Consider the following 20149-nt stretch of genomic DNA (forward strand, 5'->3'; position numbering starts at 1 on the left):
AGTACCGATCACGAGAGAGAGTGCTACTATTTTATAATATGCTAAGTTAAAAAAGCATTTCATTCTCACCTTGTCATTCCTCTCGCAAAGAAATTTAAGTCTCTGGGCTCTTTTGTGCATAAAGACGCCGTCCAGGTGTCCCGTCTCCACCGAGCGGATCTCGATAGCTTTCTCTCCCCAGCCCATTATCTGGTTTGACCTAATGTAGGCTGCAGCAGAACAAGGAGCGCGTTACCTTCATGAGGTGATGATACATTTATTTAGTTTCTGTTTGGAAATGCCTCCTCACCCACTGAAGTCGGCATTTCTCCCCATTGCAGCACCACGTCCTTGGTTATGCGTCCGTAGGTGTTCACGTAGACGCCCTCGTCCTCGTAGCACACCAGCAGCTCGATGCCGTCTGTGTTGGGGAGGATGATGATGGCGTGGCACTGAATGTTGGTCTGGATCTGGAGAAACAGAGAATTAGGCGGTAAAGAGCGGAAAACAACGCTGTGGCTTCATGGTCCGGGCCTGAACGCTTACGTGTGTGGGCAGGTAAATGTCGTAGACGGCGCCGGAATCCACGTCGACGGCGTGGAAGCCTGAGCAGGAGCCGTAGATGACCTTTAACCTCTGACCCTCCTCCACAGTCAAGTCGACCAGCAGAGGCTTGTGCACGAGGTCGCCAAAAGACTACAGACCAGCCAGGTGTTAGATTCAGAGAGGAAATTGATGTTTTCAGAATCAGGTTGTAATGTGATAAAATGTGTAAAAATCAGGAGTAAAAATCCTTTGACTAGAAAATTTTATCTGTCATGCTCCTTACTTTGAATGCCATGAATTTATGGTAGGGTTTGGGAGCCCAGGCGTACACTTCCACAGAGTTCTTCAAGGCCAACACCAAGAACTTAATCCTCTCGTATTTCACTGCAATGTTCAGGGAAAGAATTTTAGACAATCATCTAATATAAAGACTTTTCAAGGATTTCTGGTTCATGAATAAGATTTAAATAAATATCATTTATTAATCAAATTTAAACAAACGACAAAACATACCGACTTTGTAGTGGACGCAGCCCTCGAGGTCGCCCACATTCACCCAGCCCTGTTTCTTTTCCACTTCAGGGTCGTTGTGCAAAATCTTGTTCCTGAGCCACGACAGGTAGTACACTCGCAGCTTGTTCTTTTTACCTGCAACAACCCAGAGAAGAACCATAGAACCGGCTTTGCATAGAAAGTACAGAGATTCTGAATTTGGAAATCCATGAGAGATTTGTGCAGTCCTCACCTGATATGGTGACCAGAACGTTGAGTCCCTCCAAGACGTCCATCTGCTGGATGCGACGCCGATTAATCAGTGGGTAGACTTTCCCCTGACCGCTTCGGTCCAGTAGCATCAGCCCACTCTCTGTCCCGACCAGCAGGTTCACTCCTGAAACAGACACAGGACAACAAATTAACCAACCTGTCCAAGTCAAAGTCAACCAGCTCCCATTTCTGGATATTTTTTTATTTTTATTTTAACGCCTACCCCAGAGTGCTGCACACAGGATCTCAGAGTTGAACCTCTTCTTGTACTTGCGGATCTCTGGAGTGTCGCTCGGTGGGCGCGTGTTGACAGGGTTGACGTTGACCACCGATCCTTTGCGGGACGGGTCGGACCTCAGTGGGTCAGCGAGCCGACCTTCTTGACCAAATCCAGCTGGACGAGGCAGACAGAAGCAGTTCTGGTTGGACTTTTTCTTTCAAATATACAACACTCTCAATCTAAACAAACGTCCTGTGATTAGGGGCTAATATGTGCAAAAGGCTGTAAAATAAACCTGACTTTGTTTGAAGATGCTTAATCTGACATAAAAAGGTTTTATTAAACATTTCTTGCCATTTAAAGACTTCTAGATGCCAAACAGAAACATGTCTTGTACTGTACATAACAGTATGGAGGTACATTTTCCAAATATTAATCCAATATTTATAGGTGTGTAGTAAAACTAATGAGAGTTTTAGATAGAAAAATAAAGCCCTAAAATAGTTTAAAGTATAAATAAAGTGTTAGTTGCTTTTATTTTAAAGGGCACACATAACTGAGCAATTTCAAATACAAACAATACAAATAATTATACACAGTCTGTTTCAATATTTCACAACATGGCCGCCTTACCCATGTTGTTAAGGGAGCTGCCGCTGGATGGGGATATCTGAAGAAGACGAGGGTCAATGAAGGGTGTGAACGATGAAGAGGACTTGTGTTTGGACATGGAGTTGTTCTCTGACTGGGACTGGAAGATATTTGACATTAAGAAAGAAACAAGAGTTTTAAATAGGAAAGCAGCTCTGAAGGCTTGAACCTTCAGAACTAGTTAGACGAAGCTGGAAGAAGAGATTTGAAAACCGTGTCTGAAATTAAATCACACTAAACCTTTCCTGTTTTTGGTCAGTCATTACATTTAGCAAATCTTATATATACTCAATGTCAGAATAATGACATTTTTTTAACATTACAATGTAACGACGGTCATTATCTGAGTGAATTTGCAAACTTTAATCTTACTATTTCTGTTGATTTATACATTTTGCACACAAAAGAAAGTCTTCTACCTGAAAGGCATGATAGCTGCACGTTCCACTGATGTTGTGTTTTTGTGTGCGTTTTCTTAAAACAGATGAAAGTGGCTAAATTATGTCATTATGTTTGACATTTAGCAAATAGAAATAATTCTGTCGATTCTACCTAAAACAGGAAAAGTTTAGTCAGATTTAAAATCAGATGGCAAGAACAACAAAGTTCTTTTGTTTGTTTTTTTTTTACACACCATCAATAAATTCTTACAAAACCACTTCAAGCTGAACTTTATCGACACAAATGGGCAGTAAAACATGTTTAAACGCGTGCAAAATGTTAGTGTTTCAGAGAAAGGCAAGAGAAGAAACATTTTAAATGAAACAAGCAGGACAATAAGAACTGAGCTGAAGGAAATTAAAGTCTTTCCAGGCGCAGGCCGCTGTGATTTGTTAGAGGAAAAACAAAGATTTCTTTAATCACAAGAAATGCAGGTCATTCTAGTCAGAATCCTCTCGCCGTCGTTAATCCAAAGATCCGGTTTAGTTTCCGCCACGTTGTGGCCACAACCTGCTAGCTGGAGGCACCGACGTTAGCAGCAGTTTGATGCAGTGGATTGTGGAGCAGGAAAGAAGAAAAATGCAGGAGCTCAGGGATTAAAACCAGGTGTGAGTCGAGTCAGACGGAGGCAAAAGTGAAGCCAGGAGGATGCAGACAGGAACCAACAGCCAAGGACTGCACAGTCGGTATAGACAGGATCAGATGTGTGCATGGTAGCTGTACATGACTTTGTTTTACTAGGCCTGGGCGATACCGTTTAAAATAAAATTGGACTTTTTTTTCCTTACCAGATTCAATTTTAATATTTTTTTTCTTGCTTTATTTCTAAAACAAAAAAGACCTAGGGTCACTCTAGGAGAATTGTTGTTATAATAATTATAACATTAGCAGAATTCAGACACAATTTTACCAGAAGAATGTCATAAAAGTTGTTTTAATGAGTAAAAAGCTTAAATAATTAATTTAATAAAATTACTACTTCACTCGACTTTATTCTGTAGATATTAAGACTCTATTCTTGTAACATTATGACTATTTTCTCTATAAAATAATTAATATTTTGTCGTAGAGTTGACCTGAATTCAAAGTTCAGACAGAAACTCCTCTCAAACAAGATGGCCGCCCCAGGTGTGCTGACATCACTCAACTATTGAAACCCAAAGAACGCTTAAAAAAAAAAAAAAAAATCCAGATTTTTCCCAAAAACTAAATCTTTAAAAACAAATAATTTGATTGACTGATAAAAACTGATTCATCCCCGAGTCCCAGTTTTACACTATTAAATGTTTAGTTGGACAAAATCTCTCCACATCTGAGCCTGTTTATTCCCAAACCGTCCGTTCCTTGTTTGCTTGCCTCTGTGGTGTGAGGGCGACATACCTCTATGGCAGTGAGCTCGTCCAGGGGAATCTGTGAGCACATTCCAGGACTGGCCTGGCTAGAGGATGACTGAAAGGAGGAAGAGGAGGAGGAGGGCGACATGGACATGGAGATGGAGGAAAGGATGGCTGGAGAAGAGGAAGGGGAGTGATGGCTCTGCTGGATAAGGTCTGGCAGGTGGTGAATGCGGCCCGGAAAGCCGTTTTTCTCCGGGACGCCCTGACTGGGGCCGGAGCCGGGCGAGGAAGAGGAGGAAGATGAGAGACTGACCAACCGCTTTGTGTCAGCTGTGCTCTGGAAGCAAGAACAGGCACACTTGGGCTCGAGCAAGCAGGTGGAGAGGAAGAGGAGCTGCAGGTTTCAGAGCTTTGCAACATTTTATCCAGATGCAAATGTATTCAGACCCCGTCGGCTTTTTTTACATAGTTTATATCAGATGAGAAAAAAGTAGAGCATCTTTGTAAAGTTGAATGAAAGATGTTTTTTGTGATATTTTACAATAGGAAAATACTATATTCAACCCCCTTTACACCAACAATGTCAAATTCATTCATCCATTTTGTTGTGGCACTAAACTGTTAAATAACTAAATAAATAACTAAATAACTAAACTGTTAAAATATACTAATTCGCTCTGTGATCGTTTAGTATTTCTTAAAATGTACTGAACTGTTTTGCAGTTTTGTATTTACCATTTGTAGTGATTGTATTTATTGACCAAATTTGTGTCGTTCTTTTGTTTAACCTTTGTTTTTAGTGAAACAGATGAAAAACATGCTTTTGGCTAATTCTGGCACATTTTCAGAAACGTTAAGCCGAACCAAGTTGATGGTAATATTACACATATGTTAGAATAGCCTAGTTAAAGTCCCGACCTAAAACCAATTGGCTTCACAGATACTCTCTATTCAGTCCAAATTTGTTTGTTGTTTTTGGGTGAAATGTGGCAAAACGTGAAAAAGTTCAGGGTGTGAATAATTTAGCAAATTATATGCATAATCCAGTCATTTATCTTTGAAGAGCAACATCACCAGCTGTAAACGCAAGCTGCATTTTAACAACAAGATCAGTGAAGGTGGAACATCACAACACAATCAACATGCAGCAAAACAAGGCAGAGAGGCGAATAAATAACACGGAGCCTGGGCAGAGAACATGAAAACTGGATTTTTGTCAAATTAATTTTTTTTTTTACTTCAGTAAGGAAGGTTTTCTACCTGTCTGATGACCAGGGTGCCGTCTTTGGAGGGAGTGGTGGCTTGTTCGCTCTCCAGGTCGTCCACCAGCATGGTCTTAGCTGAATCAGTCTCTCCATTGCTCAGCCTCCTGCAGGGGGTCAGAGGAGGGTTAGGATCATTCAGCTCAGTTTGGGTTTACTGAGCTTCCAGACTTTCCCCAGACTCAACTTTCCAGTTTTCAGTCCTTCATGTTCATTTTAAATATCTGAAATACTAAACTTTACTTTGAATTTATGATGAATATCTGCAGTTTTTCAATATGGAACCTGGAGAAAACTGATACAAGAATACAAGAAAGCAAACTGGAAAATCAACAGAAAAGCAAGCAAGCAAGAAAGAACGAATGAATGAAAGCAGACAAGAAAAAAAGAAAAGCAAACAAACAAAAAAATATAAAAAAGAAATATGGAAGGAAAAAAGAAGGAAGGAAAAACACCACCAGAGAAAGTAATGGAGACTTGAGGATGGAAGGAAGGGAAAGGAAAAGAAATGCAGTAAAAAAGGAAGTAAATTAGGGAGAGAGGAGTCAAGAATTGACAAAAGTCGCAATGAAGGAACAAAGGAAGAAAGCGAGGGAATAAGTGGAAGTGAGACAAAAAGGCAGAAGGAAAGGAAGAATGAAGGAAGGATTCAAAGTTGGAAGTACAAAGGCAAGGAAAAAAAAGGCACCAGTTAGGAAGGAAGAAAAATTTGAAAGCCATAAGGCCTCAAAGAAGGAAGATGCAAGTTCAAACCTAGATATAAAAATCTCCCATATATTTATTTTTCTGAGGCTAACATTTCCTTTTGGTGAAACACTTTGACTCACCCCGTCCTGGAGTCCTCAGCTCCTGAGGTGGACTCGTCTCCCGCCTCCTGGTCCACCTCCTCCTCGTCCTCCTCATCCGTGGTGCCGGAGTCGTCGCTCGATGAAGAGTAGTCGGTCACCTTGTGAGGAGGCCGCACGTCGTCCACCGCACGCAGCTCCTTGGCCAGAGCAGTCAGGTCCTGCAAGAACAGATTAAAGACTCTTCATCTGAACAGCATTAAAACATCTGAAGCTAAAGCCGCACCAATTTCTCCTCACTTTCTACAAGTTGGCAGACATCTAATCAGGTGAGTTTACTGAATTTCTAGGCTCAAACAGGTTGTTTAGAAACAAACTCAGCCTTGGAGTCAGTGAAAAATGTCACCAGGATGCATTGAGACTGTCTTAGGAGCATATAACCAGGAACCTCATGATGCTGCTTTATAATGTCAACCACAAGCAGGAAAAGGGAGGGAACATTTCCCCGACATGCTCGACAAAACAAACGGGCTGCAATCTGATCCGACAACAAGGCCAGGTGAGATTAGGAACCACTCTGACATGTAGAGAAGCAGCAGGAGTTTATATGCATTCAAATCCAGATTCAGAAAGCTGCAGCTGAGGGTTAGGCCGCTTTGTGTTGATGGTGAGCGGTGAACAGGAGGCAGGCATGCTGCACTGTCATCATCATCATCATCATTCACATTTACTTGTGCAATGCAGGGAGTGGAGTGAAGGTGCAGTCATAATGGGTTCCTACACATCGTTCATGGAAATATGTTGAACTTTCCCAAGCTTTGGTTTCCGGAGCTCCCAGTTCTTTGGGATCATTTAAAAATGTAAAATAAGTTCACTGTGAAATATGGCCGATATTTCTAGACTCGACAGAATCCGACAAAACAGAGACTGGAAGGAAATAAGGTCTTAACATAGGAAGGGAGAATTAAAGAACGAAGGGAAGAAAAGAGAACAAAAGACAAGAAAATGGAAGGAAGGGTGTAGGACACAAGGAAGGAAAGAAACAGTAAGAGGAAGGACATACAGAAGGAAAGGAGAAGGGACAACAGCATCTAACAAAATGGGAAAAGAAATAAAGTCTGTAAAAACGCATATTTTTCTGAGCTTATTTTAATTTTTCCTATATTTACCCCAAACTCAAAAACTCAGGTAGAAAATCTAAGCTTTTCCAAAGCGTGCAGGAACCCCGAGCATAACAAGGATGTAATGACGCAAATGCATGAACGACGCTTACCATGTCACCCTGGGTTGGAAAAGTAAGAGTGGCAGAAAACAAAGGAGGTCAAGAGAAAAATGAAAACAGGTCCCAGCTGTTCACCATCAAGTATGCAATCAGGGGCTTGATTTTCCTGTCAGTTTTGATCAACTTCTGGACATCTGAGCAGTAAAAACCAGGCTGAGGAAACACTTTGACTCGTAAAACCTGCACTGAATTCAGGGAAATTCAAAATTCCAGACTATGGTTTCAAATACTTTTTATGAAATTTGGACAGTAAAATACAGTAAAAGTAAAATTCAGTTTTGTTTATTGTCTTTCAGATAACAAAATAAAAATTACAGACGGTTTAATCTGTTTTGTTTTTCTGTTCATATCTAGACCTGGAAAGTCAAATTAATCCTACACTTTCCTAAGTTTTTCTTATAGATTATTTTCCATTTTCTCAAACACTGTTATCTCTGATATCATTTTTTTGTTGTTGGAAAAAGCAATCTATTTAGATCACGAATTATTTGTTTATGATCTGAATATGAATCAGGAAAAAGATTGCTTAATTTTTCACCTTTTTATCTTTCACATGAGGAATAAAGTTGGGAAATTGACACGTTTTTTTAAGTCTTTATTGAGATTGAGAACTTACGGCTGGCCGAGTAGGCCTGGAGGAGTTCTTCTCTTCTTGCTTTTTTGGGATGTTTTCCGGACGCTGCAGAGGCGAGCCTTCAGATTTAGACGAAGCTTTATGAAAACAAAACAGCATTAGTGTGAAGAAACCCAACATGGACAGAGGCTGTTTTTAATCTTCTAGCAATCACAGTTTGTTAGTATAGTATGTGACATGTGTACAGTACCAGGTGACTCACAACGTGGTCTGAAACGGTCACCCGGACTGGCCTGGGAGCTGGCGTTGGAGCCCGAGGAGCTGCCGCTGCCGGGCCGAGACTGCAGCTTCTCCACTCTGTCCCACAGGGGGCGCTGCTCCACATTACTACAACACAAAAAAGCAATGGCACAACCTAAGAAAACTGTCTAGAATAAATGTATGCATCCCTGTCGCATTTTCAGTACCTTGCAAAACTATTGCAAGGTACTGAAACTTTTCACATTTTATCTGTTAAGAATAACTTGACAAATACAATAAACTTTATTATATTTTGAGATTTTAGGTCATAAACAGACACTATTTTAACATGAACATGTAAATACTTCCAAGAACCACTGTGCCACCAAGCACTTTAAAAAGTAGTACACAAGATTTGATTGTTTATCTGAGTTTAGCCATAAAAACAAAAGAAACAAAAGGAAACCTGGACTCCAACATGGCTGCCAGGTTTTTAAAATGCAGTAAAAACCAGTTAACTTGCACTTCTGTGGCTCAATTGTTTAAAGGTTAGAACATCTGAGAAATGGATCATTAAAGGTGTGTAATGCTAATTGTAGTTAGCCTTTTTGTTTTTATCTTTGAATTAGGATCTGGGTGAAATGTCAAAGCCAACTTGAATGCGTTCCAGTTCAAACCTCAGAAAAATGCCACTAGTTTCTGCTTCTTTTGTTGGCTGTTTACAGTAGATTGCGACAGAAACAATTATTTATTTTTTTTGTCTGATTGTATTAGCTCAACCTCACAGCTTAGGTCACAGTGGAAAAGTAACACCTTTAACGTGGAAAATAAATAACTTCTTTTTGTACATTTTAAATTAGTCTAAAATTTTTAAATAATTGCTCACGGTTGGATAAATTCAATTTGTCCGTCACTGACCTGCCAACGCTCCTCTGGTTGGGCTGAGACGGCAGCGGGGACTCTCTGCGAGACAGCACAGGAGACCTGGATGTTGTCCTCACTGGTACCTGTCAGAGAGAGTCAAAGGTGTTTCCGATAAATATTTTATTTTGCTTCTGTTGTCACAAATGAGAAAGAATTTAAAAACTTTACACACAAACATACAATGCTGTGAAGAAGCGTTTGCTGCCTTGCAGAATACGGCTGTTTTGCTGGGGTTCTGCAGGCCTATCCAAAAACTCTTGAGCTTAAAGCAGCCCCACCCACATCTTTCTTATTGCTTATGTCATGAACTTTGACCTTAACTGAGTGAAGAGACATCTGTAGGTGTTCCCTTTAATAGATGAAATTACAATTTGAAAGTATCTTTTTTGCATTTATTCAGATTTGATTTTACCAGAGGTGGGTAGAGAATCCAAAAAGTTTTACTTCTGTAGCAAGCAAAAATTTCTCAGTATTTCTCAGAGGAAGTAAAAGCAAAAAATAGATGTCCAAGAAGTTACTCGAGTAAAAAAGTATTTGGTAAAAAGGTTTTGGTTATTTTAAGGACCAAAATGAGAATAATTAATTTAAAGAACAATAAAATAAAATCAGGCAAAAGAAAAAGAAAATTGAAATTAGTTTCTTTCAGTATAAAACTTGGGAGACATTAACAAAATCCGCAGGAGTTAATTTGTGTCTGGTGAATCTTTGGTCAGAATAAGTTTGATCAACATTCATTGAGGTTATTCATACTTTATAATACTCAAAGTATCGCTTTCTACTTTCAAGTAAAAGTAGAAATTATATTGTAATAAAACTACTCCTAAAAGTATACCTTTTCAAAAAGTTACTCAAGCAAATGTAAGTAGTTACTACCCTTCTCTGGACTTTACGTTGAAGGGAAGACACTTTTCCAAAAGCATTGTACATCTGGATCAGAAAAAAACTTATGAGTATGAAAATAAAAATAAAATGAGAAGAAAAGAAACCCGTTCATTATGACGTAATGAGCAACACATGAGCCCTTTAAGCCATCTGAATCAGAAAGTCCTTTGTAGTGACTGGGTTTTGTTACTTCAAGCTTTAATTCTAATGCATTTTGTGAGTTACCTCTGCTGTGATTAAAACGAGATAAAACAAAGGCAGACGGAAAGAGTGAAGGACGATGTGAGAGGAGGAGGCTGACAGTGAGGGCAGGAGGGGAGTGGGATAAGAGTGGCCCTCGCCAGCTCCTTACCTTGGGAGGAACCTCCTCGCCGCTGGTCTGGCGTTCGAGCCGGGTCTGGGCCTGGGGGTGGTGGAGGGGAGGTTGGGGTTGGGGGTCGGGGCGTACAGGCAATGGGTGGTGGTGATGGTGGGGGTCCTGGGAGCGCAGGTGAAGCTGTGCAAAGCTAGAGCTCACGCCGCCAGACTCGCTGAAGGACTGGGAGCGAGAGACCACGGGCGGAGGAGGAGAGGGGGCCGCACTGTTGCTGCTCTTTAGAGCAGCCAGGTGGGACCACTGGACCTTTTAGGGAGTGAGGAAGAGGAGGGGAAGCGAAACAAGCGGACAACACAGTGAGACACGAGGGGAAGATGCGCGAGGTTTAGCACTTACATGTGCTTTGATAGATAGACATGCAGACACAGAACAACACAAAACAATGCGTCCCTCATTTTAAAAAACTTCATTTTTTGCATTTCTTTGGCTCAAATTTGTTTTTGTTTCCGACCAGTCCCATTAATAAACCTTCAAGTGTGGTTCAGTTGCATATAACATCAACTTAAGTTGTCAAAATTACTCAGAAAAGATTTCCAAGCAGAGAAACTCATATTATTCCAATTAAACCTCAATTATAAGAGTATGCAGGAGAGGAGGAGGAAGGAGTTACCTGAGGCTCCATGGGTCGGTGCATGGCGGTGGCCTCTGAAGCCGAGCCGCCGTTGGAGTAAGGTTCAGAGGAGCGGGGAGGCAGAGGGGGCTGTTTGGAAGGAGGGGCGGACTGAGGGGAGCCCTGAATGTTTTTTCGGAAACGCTCGTCAGCCTGAAGACGACAAACATGGGATGAAGGCTTGGGGATATTTTAATGGATGAACCAAATCTGACAAGAGAAAAAAAAAACTAGCAGAAAGGAACTACAGCTGAAAGTGACAACAATTGCCACCAAAGTCGAATATTTACATAAAATGTAGTTCCCATCTCCTTGTCTTCATTTTTTTAATACAGGCAACTGGTGAGAAAGATATTAACATGCTGGAAACTCAGAAGTAGACACATTCGACCCGCGAAAACACAAAATCACTGGAAGATTATTTTACTTGTAATATGGGAAAAATGTCTTGTTCCCATATTATAAGTAACATAATCTTCCAGTGGAACTAGCACTTTTTAATCAACATTAAGGGAGTATTTACTTAAAATAAGCTTGCTGAAAGTTTACTTATATATTAGATTTATCTTATTCCAAGTGTACTAAGATATTTGCAAACCATAAATACTTTGTAAGATTTTGTGTTTTTGCAGCGTGCAAACAGATACACATCTGTAAATACTAAGGCCCAGCGTGAAGAAAGTCGATGGTTAAAGACAGACGAGGGGCTCCTTGCAGACGGGACATTCTCTGCATGTTAGTTTGGGCCTCAGTCGTCTGCATGCATCTGGCACTTTGGTTACACACCGACAGCCTTTCAGGCAAAGTTCAGAGGCAGAAACTTTCATCCAAACCTAAAAACTTCTTTACCACCTCCATATACAATAAAAAAAAACATTAAGGAAACTATTTGTGTGTGTCAGATAGTGCCTCTATAATTATAGTGTGTGAAGGCAAGCAAGTGGAAGCTGAAAAGAGCAGGCAGCAGGGCAGAGAGAGCCAGGGAGGAGGTTCACCTCTCTGATTGGCTGAGGGGGATGAGCGGCAGCCTCCAAACTTTCTGCCTGGGGAGCTTTAGAGTCAGTGGGGGTTTCAGTAACAGGGGGGGTGCTCTCATCACTCCCATCTTGCTCTCCTAGCTGGGACTTAGCGCCGTCTCCGGGGACAACCAGAGGGGCTTTAGTGGACTCGGAAGCAGCGGCGTCAAGGCCCTCGGCTTTAGGGGAAGGGGTGTGGGCTCCGTCGGGGGGCAGAGTGGAGGTCTGTGGGGGTTTGCTAAGGTCTAGTGGGGGGTTTGTCTTGTCGCCAGGCTCCGGTTTGGATTCATGCTGCAGCGACAGCAGGTAGGCCTGCTCCTGCTGCAAGCGCTTATGCAGGCGCTCTGCCTTGCGCTGCTCCTCCAGCTCACGCCACTTGAACTCCTGTTGCAGAGCGCGGTGGTGGAAACACATGAGCTACTGCCATTTTGTTTGATTCGGCCTTTATTGTAAAACAGATACATGACACAAACTAAAAGAAATACAAAAACACAAGGTGTCTTCCATGGAAACCTGAAATTAGGCCGTCAGTATGAGATGCATTGCTTCTAAATACATCCGCACTCCTTGAACTTTCCCACATTTTGCCACATGAATGCAAACTTTTATGCATTTCAATGAAACTTTTATGGGAAAAACTGAAGTGATACATGATTGTGAAACGGAGCGAAAAAGCTCAAGTTTTATCATAAAAACCTGAAAGGTGTGGAACACTGCAAAACAATTGTTGTAGTCTAGTTTCCAGAGCAAATATCTCAGTACATTTAACAGAACTAACTTACAAGTAACTTTTCAGCACAATTTAGGTCAATAACGCCTTAATACAGATTGAAACTAATAGTTCCACAGACAGATTATCTCACTTATATAACAAGACGTTTTCCTGTGCTACAAGTGAAAATCTGCCAGCGAAACTAGTACTTTAAAAAAAAATCACTATTGAGAAAATATTGACATAAAACAGCCTCCTATATCTCGCTGAAAAGTTACGTGCAAGTTAGTTTGTTTTCTATCTCAAGTGTACTAAGATATTTGCTCTAGAAGCTTTAAAAAATTGTAAGATTTTGTGATCTTGCAATGCATGCTTTTTATATTCAGCCCCTTTACTTTGATGCTTCTAAATAAAATCCTGGTCAACCACTACAGAAAAAAGCCAGAATGGGGCATGTTGGGGATTCAAGAAACATATGGGAAAGAGTCTAAAACCCAGCACACACACTGTTTTACCATAAAGAAATAATTGACAAAATGAGTGTTGACTATATGCGTGCGTGCTTCTGTGTGTGGGTGGGTGTGTGTGTGTGTGTCTGACAAACTCACCAGCAACATGGCCTGTTCTCGGAGCAGCTGCTCCTGCAGTTTCTCCAGGTGCCGCTGCTCCTCCTCCAGCTGACGCCGGATGTACTCCTGTTAGCCAAACGAAGCACCAGAACAGAAATCAAGAACTTCACGACCCAACTTCATATCATCTGATATTTTAGATTAAATTCCCCAGAATGTGAATAAATTGACCTGTTCGCGGTCATTCCTCCTCTTCTCCTCCTCGGCTCGCCGGCGCTCCTCCTCCTCTTTACGCAGGCGATCCATCTCCTCCATTCGCCTCTTCTCCTCCTGCTCCCGCCGGCGCTGCTCACGCTCCTGCTGCCTCCTCATCTCCCGCTCCCGTCTCTGTTGCTGCAGATTAAAAAGCAACACGTTAATGTTTCCGAAAAGCGACCCGACCCTCACCGCTCTGCATTAAAAAAAAAAAAACAAAAAAAAAAAACATCCAACCTCTTCTAGCCGCCGTCTCTGCTCCTTCTGTTGTTCGATGCGTTTCTGTCTTTCGGCCAGTAGTTGGCGCTTGTACTCCTCCTGCTCACGAAGCTGCTGCTCCTGGAGGAGCTGCTGGTGGCGGAGCGCCTCTGACCGCTCCTTGTTCTCCTGCTGCAGGCGGATGAAGTCGCGCCGCAGAGTCGACTCTCCCGGCACGTTGACGATAGAGCTGCATGTGACGGAGAAGAGGAGAAAACTGTTACAGTTACCAGAGGACGGTGTCAGGAAATGATGAAGTTACTAGACTGTACCTCGGCTCTCCTTCCTGCTCTGGAGGATCCTCTTCCTCATCCTCACTGCCGCTGTACTCATATTCAGTTTCATCTGTACGTAAAACAACATTTCGTTTTAACATGTCCAAACTGTTTTATTCTGAATTGAGGCACTACTTCAGGATACATAATTTCCCAGACTGTATGAAGCACGTCACTAAGCTCTAAAATGAACAAACCAAGCCTCACCCTTCTCTCCTCTCTTCTTCTTGGTGCGGTCGATGTGGTCTTTGAGCTGGATCCTGACCTGCCGCTCATTGGGCTGGTCCCGGATGAAGGGATGCTTCAGCAGCTGCTCAGTCGGAGGCCGCTGCGTGTAGTTCTTCACCAGACAGCTCTCTATGAAGCTGAAAAACTTCTTGGACCTGCCGAAAATGCAGAGGAGCATCATGGGAAAGTGAAAACAAGACAGGAGGAGCTGGATGAATATTATGTGCTCCCAGGGCAAAACGGGAAAGGTTAATAAATCATTTCTTAATTGATGAAATAGTCCCGATATCTAGATTAAAATCTGATTGATGAGCTCATCGGCTCGCCCTTCGACCACTCAAGCTCTTATTGTCATCATCCTGCTGGAAATATCTCACTCTGAATCATCTTGAGGAGAAGTAAGGTCGTCACTGATGAGGTTTTCCTTTCGTAGCCACGCTCTGTGTCAGCGTCAGTAAAATGAGGCGCAATTTTCAGAAAATGTTATTAATATTTTGTCATCAGGAAAAGAAAGATTATCGTAACATAAAATCATCAGGCAACAATTAATTCCAATTCTGCCTGTAAACCTCAAAACTTACAATAAGACTGGAAAAAATACTTTTGTTGTTTAAACGATTCCCCCTAAACTAGAGCTGGACGACAAGAGGATAACACAAGGACGGTGAAATTGTGTTATTTTGTACAAGTGAAAAAGTATTTGGACAGTTCCTTTGATATTAAAGTGCAACAACTCCCAACACATCTGTGAGCTCATCCTAAATACCTTTTCATCATATGTGAGCCATGAACATCCTCATCACTCCTACAGCTTCCTTAAATTACTTGAAACTGAAATCACACCATGGAACAATCAATTTGTGGTAAGAAACCAAAAAAATGTAAGATCTAGACTCGAGAGAAGAAGAAATCTGGGTTATTTCTGCTGCCAACAGAGGCTGCCAGGACAGGTGCAGCACAGATGTTCAGCTCAGCACCAAAGTGTTTGGATCTAAGCCTCTGTAGCTGCCCGAGATAAAAATCTGACTGCACATAAAAAGAGAAAGCAACAAAAGCTTCACCGCAAGTTGAAACAAGCTAACTTAAGATGGCAGCATGACAGTGGATTGGAAGGGATACAGAAATATTCACCAAGACAAACTAAAGACATCAGTTTTACGTGAAACTTACCATTTTTTGGATTTGAGCCTCGGAGGAGGGTTTCTTGGGATGAGGAAGAGCGCTCGCATGGGGTGCATGTCGCAAAGCGCTGCGAGGCGAGTCATAAACTCATTAGGGATCAAAGAAATCAACAGGTTAAATAAATTACGCTGGAAAACAAAAACTCACGCGGCGCGCCCTCTGCCATCTCGATCGCAGTGATGCCACAGGACCACAGATCGCTCTGCAACACAACAAACATTCCCATTAAGCAAGCCCGGCGGGTGAGGGAACATATCAACAAGGACACATTCTGAGCGCTCAACCCTTACTCGGTAATCATATGTGGCATCTGGGTTCTCATCACAAGCGATGACCTCTGGGGCCATCCAATATGGAGTCCCGATGAATGTGTTTCTCCTCCCGACTGTCCGATCCAGCTGGGCACTCACACCGAAATCCACTGGAGAGGAAACGGTGTGAAAACTAATGGAATACGACTAGGTAGGGTTATTGAAGTGCACAGATGTCGATTTCTAGGAACTCACCCAGCTTTACTTCAGCGTTCTCAGTCAGCAGGACGTTCTGGCCTTTGATGTCACGGTGGATCACATGGTGGGCGTGTAGGTGGGCCAAACCCTGAGGAAGGTGGACAGATTACATTGGTGATGGAAAAAAAAATAAACAGGCAATCTGAAAAGTGTAGCATGCATTTAGAGCTGAAACGTTTAATCGAATTAATCGACTACTGAAATAATCGTCAAGTAGTCAGACTAAAAAAGAAACGGCAATTTGCTGAAAAAAAAACCATGTTCAGCACAGTAATCAACCAAAACTGCACAAAACACACATTTTTGAAATAGAAAGAAGTTTCCTTAATATTGTGCTGCAGCCAGTTGATATAGAAGAAGCTTACTCTAAGAATCTCTCTGGAAATATAGGCAATCCAGTCTTCCTTCAGCTGGTTTCCCTTTGTGTTCTTCACCAGGTCTGTGATCGAACCAGCACCACAAAACTCCATCACCAGCTGCAAAAACACACATGATCAGTGGACACCAGACAACAACATGAACTTTGTAATCCAGGAAGGCAGCAGGGGTTACCCAGAGCTGGTCGTCATGTCCCGGGGGACTCTTCTTAATGAAAGCACCGTAGTAGGTGGCTATGTTTCTGTGGTGGGAGTACTTCTTAAGCATATTGATCTCCAGTTTAATTTCCTCCTCTTCATCCTGTACATACAAGATTAAAGCAAACAGAAACATCCTGGTTAGAAAAAAACAAGTACTTGTTGCAATCACTAAAGAGGAGCCGGTCTTAAATGATCTAAAAGGTGAAAATTTATCCGATTTTCTAGATGTTCATATAAAATACACAATAATATGGCAGACATTGCTGCGGTTGACAGGAATTTAAATATGAAACCTGAAAAAAGTGAAAGTGGAAAGACTGTAGGGAAGACACTGGGAAGGAAAGGATAGAAGAGAGAAAGGAAGAAAAGAAGCAAGGAAGAAAGAAAGGAACAAAGGAAGGAAGAAAGAAAGGAAAGAGGAAGGAAGGGAGGGACAAATGAAGGAAGGAAGAAATGGGGGAAAGAAATAAAGAAGGAAATGAGGAAGGGAAGAAGGAGAGAGAAGAAAAGAAGGAAGAAAAGGTAGAAAATAGGAATTAGGGTATGGGATAAAAGAAGTAAGGAAGCAGTAAGGATAAAGGGGATAAAGGAAAGAAAGGAAGAGTCTTGTGTCAAGAAACAAAACAAAGAAAAAAGGAAGTAAAGAAACAAAGGGCAACTCTTAAGCAGTGTAATGAAGGATAACACTTCCTTCATTTTGAGATGATATTTGTATCTCAAAATACAAATATTTTCTCAATACTTCCTCATTTTCCATATTTAACCAGACCTGGAAACACTCAAATCAAATTCCAGACCAGAGCTCTAGGAATCCTTATCAAAATGTTAAGCTCTGTGAAAACAGCGAGGTTAAACTTCACTACCGGCTGCCTTGGACGAGCGTTTTTTTTATTGTTTTCTATGTCTAGGAGAACCACGTTGCTCTGAAAACAAGGCAGACGTTTTTGTCACTGGGCAAATGATTCCTTTGTTTGGGGATTAATGACGCATGAGTGACTCATGTAGCAAGTTAAACAGATTGATGGTTACATCTGTGAAATATGTACAACAGTTTTTTAGCTGCTTTTATCCTGATCAGAGGCTGCACAGAGCAGAAAGCTGAGAATACTGATGTGAAAATCTACCCGAAACATGATGAGCGAAGGATTACGAGAATGCGGGAGTGATAAATCAGCAGGAAATGGAACAAAGAAGAAGAATGATGCATCGTATGAAGAATGCAGAGTCGAAGTTTGTTGTTTTTAGCAGCGATGAAGCTAATTCCATCTTAATGCTACAGTTAATCTCCGCAGGAAATTACCTTTCATACTAATAACCTCCACTACCAACTCTTCATAAAAACAGTGCAAACTCGTTGCTTTCACCCAACAGCAACTTGACACTGATTAATGGTGACACACTAATTGAACACATGCAGAGAGCAGCCTGTGAGTGCTTTGCTGTATGCGTACATGACCTCTCTTAAAAAGCACAAAGCGAAGAGTGGAGGGGGGGCAGAACGGTGATGGTTTTTATATTTGAGAACTGAATACAACCAAAATAAAAGCAATGATCTGTGCAGACACGACTTCTTCCCGCAAGTCTTTGTCAGCTGTAGCAAAATGGCAGATGAGCATCTATGCAGGCGGCCATACTGCTGCTGCATGACTCGTTTGAGTTGACGTAAGCGTTTCTGCCGAGCGAGACCCTCGCTGCTCCCCCTCTCCGCTCCCCCTCTCCGCTCCCCATCCCTTCTCTCTGTGCTGCCGCGCAGCTGTTGAATTATCACACCCCCGGCTGTGAAAGCCCCGCTGCCACAAGTCACATGGTGAGGGGGAAGAAAGAAACTCGCATGGCGATGTGTCTAGAGGAGGAAAACGCAGGCAGATAGGTTGTGGTCGAACGACGAAGAACAATAGATCAACCCTCTCTGAAGATGGCATTTATCTGGTACCAGCTCAGATAATTGAAGCTAAATAAAAGCATCAAAAAATCCTATAACTTCACTGCCTTTTAAACAGTCAAAGTGATTTGTTCTTTCTTGTCAGTATTAGAATTAAAACCATCTTTCTTGGGAAACTCAGAGTTAATTAATTAGCAAGTAGTCACCTCCACGCCGAGCTGTATTGATGCAATAACTCATGTAAAAGGCGCACCAACCAAGAACTGGCATCATTTCAGCCTATGGCTGGACAAGTCAGTAATAATACATAATCACAATAGACACATGATCAATATCAACAGATATTATGTCTGATAGAGATTTCCATTTGTAGAATATTCACTGAACTCCACAGCATTCTGGGAGATGTAGGCAAAAAGAAAAGCTTAAGAACAAATCAATCGTCCACCTCTTGTTTCAGCTCACTAAAAAGAAAAGATTGCAAAATATATTCTTTTTTATTGATGTTATTCTCTATTCTAATTCTGGGTTTCAATTAGCCCCTAGCCATAAATATTAAAATGAACCAAAATTAATGCGTTCGATACATCATTCCAGCTATCCAACATATTAACTATTTTCATTGAAATTGCTGAAATTATTAAACTTTTTGACCATATTTTGATGTATTTATATGTTCCTGTATGTTGTGTAAATGTGAGCGGGATTAATTGTGATTCTTCTTCCAACGTTAGCGTTCTATGACAATCCCAATGCCAATCACAGTCAAATACTGCAGGAGATGGATGGCAAAGTCCTAAGCCTAAAGGTTATCAGTGATTTAAATTAAGCCAGTCACAAAACATTTTGATGGATGGATAAATTGTTTCCGAAACTATTGCGATACACTGTAGTATTGTCGTTTTGAGACCAATTTCAACCAAAGTAGCGTTTAATGTAACCCTCTCAAAGATAAAGTTTCATTTCCAGAGAACATTTAAGACATTTTAAATATCTAAAATAAACACACAAAACAACCGAAACAAATAAAATGGATGATAAAGTCTGACGAAAACAAAAAGTACAAACTACTTCATATTGTGTCTCATTAATTTTCAAGAGAGTGCTTTTTCACTATTAAGGGGCAGCATCACTTGAAAGATCACACAAAGCGTGCAAATGGAAATTATTGCCCTCATTTTAATTTATTGTGCAATTAATTGATTTATTGGTTATTGTAACAGGGTTAGCTTGTACAAATCTTTATAAACACATGTCCATCTCAGAGAGTCGTCTGTTTTTAGCTCTTGGGCTGTATGGCTGGATTTAAGAATGTGGAGCAGCGATGAGAAATTGAGTCAGCTTGACCCCAGACTTGAAGATGGACCAACTAAAAATACATCAACAGTTTTAAATCTTTAAAACTTCACATTTCTAAACATATATCACACATATATAGTGTAATATTTAGAAAAACAAAGTTGTAAATAAGGACTATAGTTAATAAAAACACCATCTGAGATCCTCAAGGTAGTTTCATCATGTCAGAACATGATGAGTCAATAAATTATTCGCTGGAAAGAAAAATAATCAATGCATGTAATTTTTACGATCACCGTCTGGGAACACTCACCTGTTCACACTTGTTCTAAGCCTACACAACTGGTATCAGCTGTGAAGGCTGTGTAGGTGTCAAGAGATGTGAGAACCATGCTTTCCGCTTTACGTGACAGGTGAGTTTCATTTTAAAAGAAGCATTGTTGGCCTTAGGTTACAACACACCGTGAAAGGCACTCCTACAGTGTAGTCAGAAAGTCCAGGTGGAGGTTGGG

The 20149-nt window shown here is 41.3% G+C and overlaps 1 protein-coding gene across 13 annotated transcripts in view; it reads right to left on the reverse strand.

The window, feature by feature from the left end:
• Window positions 1-20149, reverse strand: part of LOC102229619 (mitogen-activated protein kinase kinase kinase kinase 4-like) — a 38856-nt gene that overhangs the window by 2105 nt on the left and 16602 nt on the right. Inside the window, exons 4-32 of one of the 13 annotated variants that reach the window (XM_023329464.1) lie at window positions 16431-16556; window positions 16244-16354; window positions 15876-15966; window positions 15660-15790; window positions 15517-15571; window positions 15358-15436; window positions 14167-14342; window positions 13957-14029; window positions 13664-13874; window positions 13403-13564; window positions 13211-13297; window positions 11870-12274; window positions 10875-11027; window positions 10241-10510; window positions 9001-9089; window positions 8105-8229; window positions 7885-7979; window positions 7260-7268; window positions 6029-6207; window positions 5200-5308; window positions 3983-4276; window positions 2144-2261; window positions 1514-1684; window positions 1271-1414; window positions 1039-1173; window positions 809-909; window positions 526-675; window positions 290-449; window positions 70-209 (exon numbers count right to left, since the gene is read on the reverse strand). In XM_023329464.1, the coding sequence (XP_023185232.1) occupies window positions 70-209; window positions 290-449; window positions 526-675; window positions 809-909; window positions 1039-1173; window positions 1271-1414; window positions 1514-1684; window positions 2144-2261; window positions 3983-4276; window positions 5200-5308; window positions 6029-6207; window positions 7260-7268; window positions 7885-7979; window positions 8105-8229; window positions 9001-9089; window positions 10241-10510; window positions 10875-11027; window positions 11870-12274; window positions 13211-13297; window positions 13403-13564; window positions 13664-13874; window positions 13957-14029; window positions 14167-14342; window positions 15358-15436; window positions 15517-15571; window positions 15660-15790; window positions 15876-15966; window positions 16244-16354; window positions 16431-16556 (4149 nt within the window). Of the gene's footprint in view, window positions 1-69; window positions 210-289; window positions 450-525; window positions 676-808; window positions 910-1038; window positions 1174-1270; window positions 1415-1513; window positions 1685-2143; window positions 2262-3982; window positions 4277-5199; window positions 5309-6028; window positions 6208-7259; window positions 7269-7884; window positions 7980-8092; window positions 8230-9000; window positions 9090-10240; window positions 10511-10874; window positions 11028-11869; window positions 12275-13210; window positions 13298-13402; window positions 13565-13663; window positions 13875-13956; window positions 14030-14166; window positions 14343-15357; window positions 15437-15516; window positions 15572-15659; window positions 15791-15875; window positions 15967-16243; window positions 16355-16430; window positions 16557-20149 lie in introns of all 13 variants that reach the window. The other 12 variants (XM_014472098.2, XM_023329469.1, XM_023329467.1 and 9 more) reach the window with 12 other exon arrangements.

Source organism: Xiphophorus maculatus, chromosome 24 (assembly GCF_002775205.1).
Source record: "Xiphophorus maculatus strain JP 163 A chromosome 24, X_maculatus-5.0-male, whole genome shotgun sequence".
NCBI classification, from domain to species: Eukaryota; Metazoa; Chordata; class Actinopteri; order Cyprinodontiformes; family Poeciliidae; genus Xiphophorus; species Xiphophorus maculatus.